The sequence below is a fragment of the Mya arenaria genome, chromosome 13 (assembly GCF_026914265.1).
Source record: "Mya arenaria isolate MELC-2E11 chromosome 13, ASM2691426v1".
NCBI lineage: Eukaryota > Metazoa > Mollusca > Bivalvia > Myida > Myidae > Mya > Mya arenaria.
In genome coordinates, this window is record NC_069134.1 from 62,049,620 (window position 1) to 62,063,705 (window position 14,086).

At 33.8% G+C, this 14,086-nt stretch overlaps 1 protein-coding gene across 1 annotated transcript; it reads right to left on the minus strand.

Moving 5' to 3' along the window:
• Positions 1-513: 513 nt before the first annotated feature.
• On the minus strand, positions 514-12,981 carry LOC128212876 (phytanoyl-CoA dioxygenase domain-containing protein 1-like). The gene is made up of 11 exons (XM_052918262.1): positions 12,853-12,981; positions 11,678-11,821; positions 11,129-11,204; positions 10,550-10,597; positions 10,007-10,062; positions 7,027-7,089; positions 6,830-6,851; positions 6,504-6,629; positions 6,060-6,188; positions 5,126-5,252; positions 514-1,767 (listed from the first exon to the last, which is right to left on the minus strand). The coding sequence occupies exons 1-11, from the start codon at positions 12,880-12,882 to the stop codon at positions 1,722-1,724; spliced, it is 867 nt and encodes a 288-aa protein (XP_052774222.1). The 5' UTR covers positions 12,883-12,981; the 3' UTR covers positions 514-1,721.
• Positions 12,982-14,086: the final 1,105 nt, after the last annotated feature.

A 14,086-nucleotide genomic window follows, 5' to 3' on the forward strand; every position in this document is an offset into this window, starting at 1 on the left:
ATCATCCATACACATATTACAAGACAAGATTCAACTGGAGACCCTTTAAAATTGAATGTAACATCAAGGGTTCGATATAGGTCAGTGTTGCAGGACACATAGTACCACAATACCTCGACTTTTATCTTCAAAACAGACAAGCAAAAATTTTGCTTTGAGGGTAAGATCATATTTTTGAAGTAAAGGCTGCTTTGGGAAATACTTATGAATGGAGTCTGCTAATTCAGGATGTACTAAATATCTGCCTCATATTCCGCAACCCATGTAATTGATAAGTCAATTGCTAACGTAATATCTCAAAAACTCGGGTAAGAAGGTGCCGTAACTATTACATGTATACATGTACATGTACCTTTAATACACCTAGTGCCACTGGAACATGTCTACCATACATTCGGATTGTGGACAACTTTGAAACAGTTTCCAAGGTTTTTTCACCATGCCCATACTTATAAAACAAAGGTTATGACAACATTGAGAGGCTTAACTTTCTCCTTCAACATGAGCTTAACACAATTTATCAACTCTTTATTCCTGAATATTGGTTTAACAAACTCCATGGAAAAAATATAAGCATATGAATTACTTGGGCTCAACTCAAAAGCCAATACAATCAAACATTTGTTTCAGAATCATTTTGGAAATATCATATATGAACAATGTTAATTGTAAAAATGTTTTAACAAGATTTTATAAATGTTGCTCCCAGACTAGTTTCAGATTTCTGAAATGAACACAGGATGAACACAACTATAAAAATAAGCATTCATATAAACACAACTATATTTCACAACATGGATTTTGAAAATTTGATTTCATAGTGAATACACAGCATACTTAATATTGCCGAGTTATTTGCCGAATATTTACTTGCAGTAATTTTGAGCTAGCACCTTTTAATTCTGGAAATGACATTTCATATTAAGAAGGCAACTCATGAACACATACATTTTTATGATATTTCATACTATGAAGGCAACTCTAACACATCCATTTCTTGTAGCGCTGTTTTTTGCTCTGTTTACACAACACAGTTAATCATATGGATATCATCTAATAAATGGACATAAAAATTGAGAATCATTGCAGCAATGGATTTCTACTTATAGATAGATTATCTGCTAAACATGCAAAATTATGGACATATACATGTAATAAGGCCACATGAAATTTATTTTGATTGTCCAGTATACTGGACACTCACCAATTATTTATTTTCAATACTTGACACTGTCACCAATTATTTATTTTCAATCTGAATTATCATCATTTTAACACACTATGATGCCGTAAAACACATTCTTGTAAATCAATGTTGCCTCAAATAAGGCTAAAAAATGCTGTTATATGTTTTTGGCATTTTTACTAAGAAAAACTGCATACAGTCATACACTGATTACATAATAACATTGCAGGGGGCTGATCAAAATTAAAGCGTAGAATACCGCAGATAATATAGTTGTAATTGTTCATTTTTTCATTCTTTTTATTGATAGTATAGGTCAAACTATTATCTGCTCCTGCATTTAAACTAAATGGAAATATAATATTTGACCTTTATTTCGCTGGACACTCAAATTCTTTTGGCCAAAACGTGTTGGTTCTACTTTTTTAATAATTTGGTGTGGCCTAACATACATGTACAAAAATCTTATCAAGATAAAAATCTTAAATATATTTCTCTGTTTAAAATAAACAAGTATCTTAATGTTTTGTCCCAATCACGAATATAAGTGAGGGAACGGCATTTCTTGAGTTGGCTGTAGCCTGAAACACAAATATTGCATACATTAGTATTATTATTGCATATGGTATTACATAAATTACATATATTGCACACCATCATACAAATACTGCACACCATAATTAAAAACAAGAGGGTCATGATGGCCCTAAATCGCTCACCTGAGAAAAAGAGTTTAACCTTTGTTATTAATATAGCTTGTTTCTCAAAGAATATTGAACAAGAGCTGTCAAAGTATGTGACAAATGCCCCCCAATGTGACATTGATCTATGAACAAGTACATAAAAAGTTGATCTTGCCTTTATGTGTCAAATACATATTGCAAGTTATATTAAATTGCCTCTGAGCATAGAAAAAAATAACAATCATACTAAATGACAGCCAACACTCTTTATGTCCTCATATTCAGCATTCCATTGTGAATAAACACTTAGTGTATCTTTCACCTTAGAGGTAGGGACATGGGTCTTGCACACGACACGTTGTCTTGGTATGTTGAAAACATATGGCAAGTCATTTTAAAATCTGTCCATATAAGAGTAAGTCACAGCGCGGACATGACAGCCTATATTTTCCTTCAGGTTGCCATGGCAACCAGAGTTCTGCATGGAATTAATTTTTTTGAACAATTTTGAAAAAGCACCAACCAAGGATCATTCCTATGAAGTTTCATCAAAATTGTCCAAGCGGTTTAGGAGAAGAAGATGATTGTAACCAATTGTTGACACTTTTCCTTTAGGTTGCCATGTCAACCAGAGTTCTACATGGAATTAATTTCTTTGAACAATTTTGAAAAAACACCAACCAAGGATCATTCCTATGATGTTTCATCAAAATTGTCAAAGCGGTTTAGGAGAAGAAGATGATTATAACCAATTGTTGACATTTTCCTTTAGGTTGCCATGCCAACCCGGCCAAACAAAATTATGTGAACAAATTTAAGAGAGGTCCATGCGAGGACACTTCAAACCAAATTTGCTGAAGATCTATCAAGGGGTTCATGCGAAGAAAATGTTAAGTTTTTTTTACTAATTTTAGCTCTGGTGGCCCTTAAAAGGGGCCAAACAAAATTATTTGAAAAGACCTGACAGAGGCCCATGCTAGGATGCTTCAGACTTGAAGATCCATCAAGCAGTTAATAAGATCAAGTTGTTTAAAGGTTTTTCTATTTTTTGCTCTGGTGACCCCTAAAAGGGGCCAAACAAAACCATTTGAACAAAGTTGAGAGAGGACCATGTAAGGATGCTACATATCAAGTATGGAGTCATTCTGACCTTTACTTTCAGAGGAAAAGATGTTTAAGTGACAAGACAATGTAAAAACAAATGACCCCTGAGCAAGGTCAATTTGACCCCGGGACAATAATTTGAATACCTTTGGTGTAGATCCACTAGGTAACACTATATACCAAATATGAAAGCTCTAGGTCTTATATTTTGGAGAAGAGGATTTTTAAAGTTTTATTATATAAGACTATATAAAAATATTGAAAACCTAAGCCTATGTACACGGGGCGTGGCCAATTTTGACCCCAGGGCTAAAGTTTGAACAATCTTAATAGTGGTCCGATAAACAATGCTTAATACCAAATATCTAAGGCCTTTGCCTTTTGGTTTCGGAGAAGAAGATTTTATAAGTTTTCATCACATACATATAAAAGGAAACCCATGACCGCCCGGGTGGGGCCATTTTTTGACCCCAGGGCCAAAGATTGAACAATATTGGTACAAGTCAACTAGTTGATATATCATGCCAAATATCTAAGCTCTTGTCACTACTTGATTTTACGTGTGTATCTATATATGTATATTTGTTATTAATTGTTGTATGTGGCCAATATTGAAAATTGGTATGTGTACTAAATATGTTATCCAGTTAAAATTAAGACGTTACTTGTCTTTGTGAGTTCGGAGAAGATTTTTTAAGTTTTCACTATAACACATATAGAGAAAACCCATCAGCCCCGGGGTGTGGCCAATTTTGACCCCAGGGCCATTATTTGAACAAACTTTGTAGAGGTCCACTAGACAATGAATCATGCCAAATATCTAAGCTCTAAGCCACGTAAGTTCAGAGGAGATGATTTTTGAAGTTTTCACTATAAACATATAGAGAAAACCCATGACCCCCGAAGGGGGTGGGGCCAATTTTGACCACAAGGCCATAATTTGAACAATCTTTGTAGAGGTCCACTAGAAGATGAATCATGCCAAATATCTAAGCTCTAGTCCAAGTATGTTCAGAGGAGAAGATTTTTGAAGTTTTAACTATAAACATATAGAGAATACCCTAACCCCCCTGGGCGGGGCCAATTTTGACCCCAAGGCCATAATTTGAACAATCTTTGTAGAGGTCCACTAGACGATGAATCAAGCCAAATATCTAAGCTCTAAGCAACGTAAGTTCAGAGGAGATTTTTTATTTTTTTCAATATAAACATATAGAGAAAACCTATGACCCCCTGTGGCGGGGCCAATTTTGACCCCAAGGCCATAATTTGAACAATCTTTGTAAAGGTCCACTAGACGATGAATCATGCCAAATATCTAAGCTCTAGGCCAAGTAAGTTCAGAGGAGAAGATTTTTGAAGTTTTAACTATAAACATATAGAGCATACCCATGACCCCCCGGGGCGGGGCCAATTTTGACCCCAAGGCCATAATTTGAACAAACTTTGTAGATGTCCACTAGACGATGAATCATGACAAATATCTAAGCTCTAGGCCAAGTAAGTTCAGAGGAGAAGAATTTTTAAGTTTCACTATAAACATATAGAGAAAACCCATGACCCCCCGGGGCGAGGCCAATTTTGACCCAAGGGCCATAATTTGAACAATCTTGGTAGGGGACCATTTGGTGATCCTACCTACCATATATCAACGGCCTAAGCCTTGTGGTTTGGGAGAAGAAGATTTTTAAAGTTTTTCCTTTCCATTGCCATGGCAATCAAGAGTTCTGCATGGAATTCAATTCTTTGAACAATTTTCAAAGGGGACCACCCAAGGAACATTCCTGTGAAGTTTGGATGAAATTGGCTAAGCGGTTTATGAGGAGATGTCATTTAAAGTAAAAGTTTACGGACGGACGGACGGACGACGGCCGGACGCCGGACAAATTGTGATCACAAAAGCTCACCTTGTCACTATGTGACAGGTGAGCTAAAAAAACTATACCTGAATACAAATATTGCATACAATACAGTAGTACAATAGTTAAATTAACAAATACGGTACAAAGTGAATTTGATTGGTAAAATGAATAAAGCCAAGGGACATGTAATTGAAAAACAAATTACCGTATACATCTCAAAAATGCCCATGAAATCTTTAACAGACTTCAACTCTGTGATGTTAAGAGTATCAATCAATAACAATACATACCAGTTTTGCGGGCTATAGTTTACGCCCTTCTGGTCGAAGCAGTGGAAGGTGTAAATGTGACGAGAGTTTTGCGACGTGTTTTTCTCACTCTTGTGTGCCACCTCGCCATGGATTAAAACCATCGTACCTGTAGGAAATTAAAGTGATACTCGTATTTAAAAACAATACATAAATACATAAAAATATATTACAACATAAATTTTGAGTGAGTTACAATAAAGTATTAATTACTGATAACAAGATTGTAACCTTGTATTTAAAAGCTGAAAACACACAAATATTAAATGACTGGTGAGTCCTTAAAGATTTACAGTGATCAACTATCGTCTCATAAGGTAGGAATACCGTGTTTTCTGCACCTATCTTAAATTTAACATGGTATCCTTCATAAGAACCATTGTTTTTGACATTTATTCATCCTTTTCGGTAAATTAAAACAATGGGATTAATTGTGGTACTGCTTATTTGGGAGTAAGAGTGCAATTTCATTCAATATAATATTCTTTGTTGGTAAAGACTCCAGGGGCATAATTAAAAAATTTGTAAACCCCAGTTACAGATGCCCATATTACTAATGGTAGCTTGTTTTGCACCTAATGACTTGAGTTATGTCAAAAGGTACAAGTTATTTCATGCCAACGAAAACAATGCAGAGAGAGAGGAACTTTATTATCTTTTCATCCCAAAACTGACAAGAGGTAGATATTTCTACCTCACCTTAATAAATTACAAATCACATTTCGACTTCATCATTTTAATTTCTTTTGTATTTAACCTCCAAACAAAATAACTTTATATTTAAATAAACTCAACTTTACTGGGGCATACTAGCAAATCGAAAAAATCTTATAATGAGTAACTTTTTTTTTCAAAACTTATTCAAATCAGTAAACATAACAGCTCTCCATTTAAGCCATCTAGCTAGAATTAATACCCTTCTTCACTGGTCCAGGAATAAAGTCCTTGTCGTTGTATTTTGGCATCTCTCCCTGAAATATTGTGCCTGACTCTCCCTCACCCTTGTTAGGATTTCTCAACATACGTCTTCCACAGTGAATGCCCTCTGGTAAAAATATGGATGTGATATACATGTATGAAATAATTGGTATTTAATATTAAAATTAATAATTTAACAGAAAAACTGGTCTAATGATTATTTTTCACAGCACCCTCAAATAGTAGAACATGATCGCTATAAACAGTGAAAATTAGAAGGGCACATACATTTATTTGTACCATGTATAAACCACAGACAGCCTTTTTCCAGGGTAGGGTCTTCTAAGGCGATCCATAAGCCAACCAGGTCCTTGATACAGAACCCTCAAATCCTAGTACCGGTACATAATCCCTATAAACAGTTTGAATAAGAAGGGCATACCTTTATGAGAGCCGGGTATGAACCACAGACAGCCATTCTCCAGGGTAGCATCTTCTAGAGCGATCCAGAAGCCAACAAGCTTCATGGGGTCGGTGTGGAGGAATGATGAGTCTTGGTGAGGGATCACTGAAAATGGGTAAAAATGGTAATTGATAATAGTTGATCATGGAATACTTTTTTAAATGATGGGAATAAAACAATTTCCTTAACATGATGACTCAGGGATTTCAGGACATATCTAAAAGTTTTTAAACAGTACGCCCAAATTTTTTCATATTTTCATCCAACTGGATATTTTAATGTGCTTTCGAACATTTTTAACATACCCTCTCCTCCAATTCCTGGTTGCTGAAAATAAAAAAAAATAAAAAAACTTAAAAAATAACGAAAACTTCATTTCAACATACAAAATTGCTCCCAATATTCTTGATGAAATTACTTCCAAGGACTAAGGCTGAAACTTCCACAGGAAAATCTTACAGCATGTTATATTTGAAAACATTTCAGCATTAAGAATGTTTACCTTAAATATGTACATGCTCTGACACACAACAGGATCCTGCATCTCCAGGCTTTTGGCAATGCCCTGTTAAAAAAAGGTGGTGTTTTATTAGTGGAGTTTCATTAGGTGCTATAAGACCTCAAACACAAACCTGTTTCCAAAAATATGTTTTGACAGTGCTCCATTAGACATCGGTTTTTAAGAAAAGGTTTGTCAAGTGCGTAGACTGCACTATGTTTCATTCAGAATGGTGTAGAAATAGTAAAGTTATCTTTTAAGTCCTCATTCGAAGCAAAATATTGTACTCCAACGAAGCATTTATGACACATTTCAAAATGTGGTATACACACACTAAAACAGGTAAGAATCTATTTACATCACACTCATAAACAGGTGACCTTTCTTCTATACACTGTTTTGAAAGTTCAAGCTAAAAGTGTACCTAGATTTTCATAGTTGCTTTGAATGGCATCGTTTTTTCACAAGGACTTGAAATTCAGTCTTTGACAGTCCCATACCAATGAGGTTGTACAATGGAATCAGTTATTAGAGTTCTTCATTAAAAATCCTATGAGCTGTTTGAAACTTGGGAGAGATTTTTATCAGTAGTTCTGCACTGTAGATAATCTCCCCTAACAGTCTATAAGTATGAAACCTCTCATAGGATTATTCTGTAGTCAAAAATAAATTTACTCAGTATTTGTTAAACAAGGAAAAGGAATCTCCACTAGCAGTCTATAGTTCAATAATATACAGTCAATGTTACATAACTTGCATTTTTGCCAAATGTTCAATATATGGCATCTTGACAGTGTTCACAATTTATACAGCTATATAGCATATTGTACTTCATTCACATGTATAATGTTTAGTTTATAAAGGTCTGCATTTCTCACAATTATTTTTAAATTCATCTTGAATATATCATTAAACGACAATGTCCGCGTTTCTACAGATGGAGTCAATGTAACTATTCCATATTTGGGTTCTATATCTGCATGAAGGGGCTTATAATTCTCTTTCCCACTTTTTCGGCGTGGTGCCCTGGGTCTTGCGGATCAAGTGCATACATGTTGTCTTCTTCTCAGGAAGATGGCTTATCAGAAACCAATAAATGTTAAATGATCAAATTCCCATGCAACATTTGGGTCTAAAAACTATGGAAGTGTATGGGCAGTCTACATAGCATAGTCTAGTTTTGTTGCTGGTTTGATAATGTTCTGAATCAAATAATGGTTGCATCCTTTAATTAATGCAAGCATGATTATGAGGAAATGTTTTTATGACTATCAAGATATTGTGCAAAGATATACCGTAGAGGCCCTACTGTGACCCAAATGTTGCATGGGAAATTGATTATCTAACATTAATTGGTTTCTGATAAGCCATTCCTATGAGAAGACTACATGTATATACTTGATCTTATTTTCCTGATTTTATCAATGCTGTCTACAAATTAACAACTATTCTTGAAGAAAAATGGATGACACTGTTCAGTCTAAAGACAACGAAAACATACGTGTGACTTTGGAGTTAACATCAGAACAATTAGAACATATAAAACAACTATTTAATCACAATAATTGGGAATACAAAGAAATTAAAAAGCAATCGTTGAGATATATTGAGGGAGAAGCACAGACTACTGATTCCAAAACTCTTAAGGAACAAACTTTGGACAGTGCTGCTGCTGCTGCTCCTTTTGTGATTAAACAGGATCAAAATCAAGATGAGTGTTGTTTCTGTTTATACAGACCATGCATAACTAATGAAACCAACAAACAGTTATGGTGGGAAACAGAAAAAGTTCTTCCACATCACAGAAACGGTGAACTACGGAAAGAAAAATATGAATGTTTCTGGAACATGTTATACACCAGAAATGCATGGAGTGATCCGCGATATGTTAGTGCAAAATCTGTAGCTATGGAAAAAGATATACAGTTAAAGAAATATGTTTGCCACAGACATGATATAATGCCAAAATGTGTTTTGAACTTAGTTAGAGACTGGTTCCCTAATCCAACTGGAGAACCACACAAAATACATTTATGGGAATGACAATTATGACTGTTGTGGCCAAATTTTGGCTCTTAAAAAATAAATACCACCACAAATAATTGTGTTTTAATTAACCATTTGATGGTATATATCAGCCCACATAATGGATGTTTCCATCCATTTGTCAATTAAAACTTCATACTATGATAGTAAACCTGTAGTAAACGGGAATCAGTAGTGAAATTCAGTTGGCTGTTAGAAGTGTCATGAAATTCCAAGATCGGTCAATCAACATTGCTAGGAAATTTGACTTTGTCTGACAGTAATAAAAAAATATATTTGAAAGTTAAGTAGTATATATAACTGTATGAGATTAAAATTCATAACATATGTTTATGATATCTTAAATAAACCATGTGACAAATTTTATCAATTTATGTTTGTTATTCATTTGTATATTTCAAAAATTGTACAAGCAGTCTGTACTAGCAGACAGCTCTGTGAGGTCAAGAGAAGTGGTATTTTTTCTGAGTGACTGTCTGACTTTTAAACTATTACCCCAGCCTTTAAAGCTGCACTCTCACAGATTGAATCTTTTGACAACTTTTTTTTTATTTTTTGTCTTGGAACAAGCCAATTTTTTCGAAAATCCATGGAAACCAGTTATATAAGACTGCTGACAAAAAATCAGATCTCAGATTTTAATATTTAAGTTAAAAAATGATGTTTGATGCATTTTTCTTAAACCGTTGGTAATGCTTTAAGCCATAAAACATTAATTTTTGAACAGAAATATGAAAATCTACGATCTGATTTTTTGTCAGCAATCTTATATTATTGGTTTGCAGATATTTAAGGAAAAAAATGCTCTTACCAAGACAAAAAATAAAAAAGTTGTAAAATTGGTAAATCTGTGAGAGTGCAGCTTTAAGTAATATGGTCTTCATTGAAAATGGGCCCTCAATAGTAACGGTATATCAGAATAGTACAAAAGACAAACCTTAACTTTATCACAGAATGTAAACTTCTTAAAAGGCTCACTCAACACATGGAGAGCTGAAAGTAATTGAATAGAGAAATATTAACAATGAAGAACTATGACCTAAAAAATTGACGACAGAAGGCTGAACAAATGTTTCGATAATACAGATAAAACTCGCTATAGCGAATTCTTTGGGACCTCTAAAATACTTTGAGATAACAAACATTTGATATAACCAAAATATATAAAGTGTATAATTAAACCAAAACAAAGATGATAACAATTTCGACATAACCAGAACATCGAGATAACAGAGTAAGAGATAGCAAGTTTCTACTGTATACTTGTTACGTAACACGTAACCTTCAGGCCTTTCATGCATCAGGTTAGATATTAATGTATTTCATTTGTGATGGACCCTAAAAGTGATGATAATCAATTATATGCAGAACTTGCAAATTTTGCTGTTCGCTCATTCTGCTGGTTTATACTTTTTAGATAATACTTCCTGAACTTTGAAACAAACGGTACAGATTTTTCAATTGTATCACATGAACATACCATGTCCTATCTTGTTGATGGACAAATGTTTGTTAACCTTCAGATTCCCTGGAAAGAAAACAAAACAAGTCATTAATAAAACATTCCTTGTCCAAATCAACAAAACAATATTATTGTAGGATGAAACTTGCAAGTGAAGAGAAAACATTGGAATCTATTTTGGAATTGAAAGAAATAAGGTCAAATTTAGAGATGTTTCACAATCACACATGTGGAAAAGCAATAAGTCAAGAAGGAAAATAATTTAATTGGCTTTGTTACTTCAAATCTAATTATCATCTTACATCACCGAGTGTGATATGGTTAGGGTTACATCCTTTTCAAAAACAGATGGAGTAGGTACTTTATGTATTGTAATCATTGGAGAATGGTGTTATAGTAAGCTTTGATATAAGCTTAAAGGGTTAAAATTCATATTAAAACACACACTTTATTTTTTTTATTTTTTTTACGAACTGACTATTAAAACAGTAGGGTCGGCGCCTATTTCTTAGGTAGGGTCCGGTATCCTGAACCAAATGTTGCTGTTTTTTAAGCCTAATCACATTTTCAAGTTGTTTTTACACATTTCTGCATCACCTTTTTCATCTTTTGCACCATCTTCAAAGAAGTATCTGATTTTGTCTCCACTGGTCATAAAGTAGTCATCACTTGTCTGCAAAAAATAAACAAACAGATTAATGCTTTTAATATATCAAGTTCAACAGAAAACTTAATAAACATTCCTTCAAGGAATTTGTGCTTCACAAGAATGCTAGAAATGTTCACCAATTAAGCTAATGGATAAATTAACAAAACACACGGGTGTTTTCTCTGGCTTGGAGAAAGGGGCCTTAAACATACATTTAGGGGGGACAATGAAATTAGGTAATGAAAAAAATTCAAAATTTCTGTAAAACTGCATGATTTTTATCTGTAAAACTGCATGATTTTTATCTGTAAAACTGCATGATTTTTATCTGTAAAACTGCATGATTTTTATCTGTAAAACTGCATGATTTTTATCTGTAAAACTGCATGATTTTTATCTGTAAAACTGCATGATTTTTATTTCAGAGACTTGTTCAAATAAGGTCTAAACCAAAAATGGTGCCTGTAACAGAGTATAAATTCCTGACCATAGCTAACCCTTTTCATTTCCAATGTTGTGAAAACAGTGTTGTGTTCAGCTGGGTCCATCTCCTCGACAAGTCTGTGACATTCTTTCTTCAGTCCCTCTACAGTTTCCTCATCGGCAAAATCAGGGAGGACCAAATACCCATTGTCCCAAAACTAAAAATTAATAAAACAATGTTAAGTATATTAAATATCCATCATTACAACATAGTGGATAGAACACTTTATCTATTTCTAATTTTCTTTCAATGAAACAACAAATGACCCCCTTAACTCCCTTCTCAATGCCATGCTGTAGTAAAAAAAAATCAAAAAAAATATTTTCAAGACCAAAGATGATTGGAACATGATCATTAATCATAAAACCTTAACATCACCTCAAAATTCCACACAAAAAAATCTGATATATACTGTTACTTATTTTTTTATTATGAATAAATGTTTTTGTGGAATTTTTGGTTGATATGAAGATTTTTAGGATTTATGAATTGATCATGTTCCAATTATTTTTGGTCATATAAATATTTCTCTAAATTATATTTGTGTGTGGGCCATAGGGTGGGTCCTGTCAATGCAACTGCAACCTGTGACCAATATGGGACGGTTCATGTTGTGATCAAGTAATTATAACTTACAATTGCACTAATTAGTAAAGCAACCATGCTAATATTAAAATAACCCACGGCATTACCAAATATCATCACACAATTATCGATTCCTCAAATTCGATGCTGTGTAGATGCGACCATTACATTTTATTTTAAAGCTGCACTCTCAAAGAACTGTTTTAACAACTTTTTATTTTTGGTCTTGGAATAAGCAATTTTTGCATAAATATCTGAAAAAAAGTGATAAGACTGCTAAGAAAAGATCAGATCACAGTTTTTATATTTCCGTATGAAAATTATAAATATATATATAAACCTGTGATCTGACTTTTTTTGTAAGCAGTCTTATGTTACTGATTTCCATGTATATTCGCAAACAAAAAAATGAAAAAAGATGTCAAAACGTTCAGTTCAATCTGTGAGATTGCAGCTTTAACAATGTCCGATGTCTGTCTTATCCGAAATGGGTTCCAAGACAATCAGAACCAAAAAAGGTCTTTATTAAAGATGTCATGTAAATCAAACATGTGGAGACTATAGATTACATATTAAATGACATCTTAGCAGTGATATTTTCACCTGTTTAACTTGTTCTTGGCTGAGAGTCATCTTTGAACCTTACGTGACTTCACGCTCAAATCGTAAATTATCGACTGCTATTGCCGTTATCAAGGTCTGGTTACAATCAACCAATTTTCTCTTTGAGACGGGGTACGGCAGGAGAGCACTAAATATGTCCACATTTACAATTGGCTTGTCCCCTCAAAGAAGCTTACATTGAAACATATAATAGACGAAGTTTGAAATTCGACTGAGGCTGGATCTACATAACTACGTCTTATCCAAACCGTCTTCGATGTCAAGGGCGTCGATTTTCAGACTTCTTAGCTTACAAAAACTGCCCTTGTTTCTTAAGCGTTGTCACGTTTCCATATCTAAAGCGGTCGGTGGACTGACACTATCTATCTACCTATCTAAAGTGTTCCGGATATTTAGAAATCCATTATCATTGTTCGGCTTGCTACGGTATATTAGAATCAAATCGTTATCGGATCGCTAAGTCTTTAAACAAATATGACAACTTGTTAATCATTGGAGACCTAAATTTGAACATGCTTATTGATGACAAATGTGTACCACTTAGAAATTGCTGTGATATTTTTTACCTTGAAAATATTGTTAAAGATCCTACTTGCTACCCTGTTAACAGTAGCCCTACATTATTAGATGTTATTTTAACCACAAACAAGAACCTACTCGGCAACATTGTTAATTTTGATTGTGGACTCAGTGATTGTCATAATTTTATTGGTGTACAGTTCAAACAGGAAATAGATAAGATGAAGAATAGGTTCTGCACTTATAGAAGTTTTAAACATTTTAATATCGAAAATTTTAACCAGGATTTATCTAAAAATCCTTTAACTGTAGATATGTGCCAGACAGATGTATACAAAATGTACAATGAATTTAGCAAAACCTTTACTGAAACTGCAAACAAACATGTCCCATTAAAAAAGAAAAAGATTCTCCAAAAACCAGCCCCATTCATGAATAAAGCTTTAAAAAATGCCATTTATAAAAAAAGAGAATGCTTTTCAATCAATTCAATATGAACAAATCAACCAAAAACTGGGAAAATTTCAGAAAACAAAGAAACCTAGTAACTAGTTTGAGTAGACAATCTTTAAATAAATATTTCATTGACAGATGTGTGGGGGTTGCAAATCAGCTGACTTTTGGCCTACTGTCAAACCTTTTCTTACTAATAAGGGGAACATCAAGCACAAAGATACCATCTTACTTGAAAACA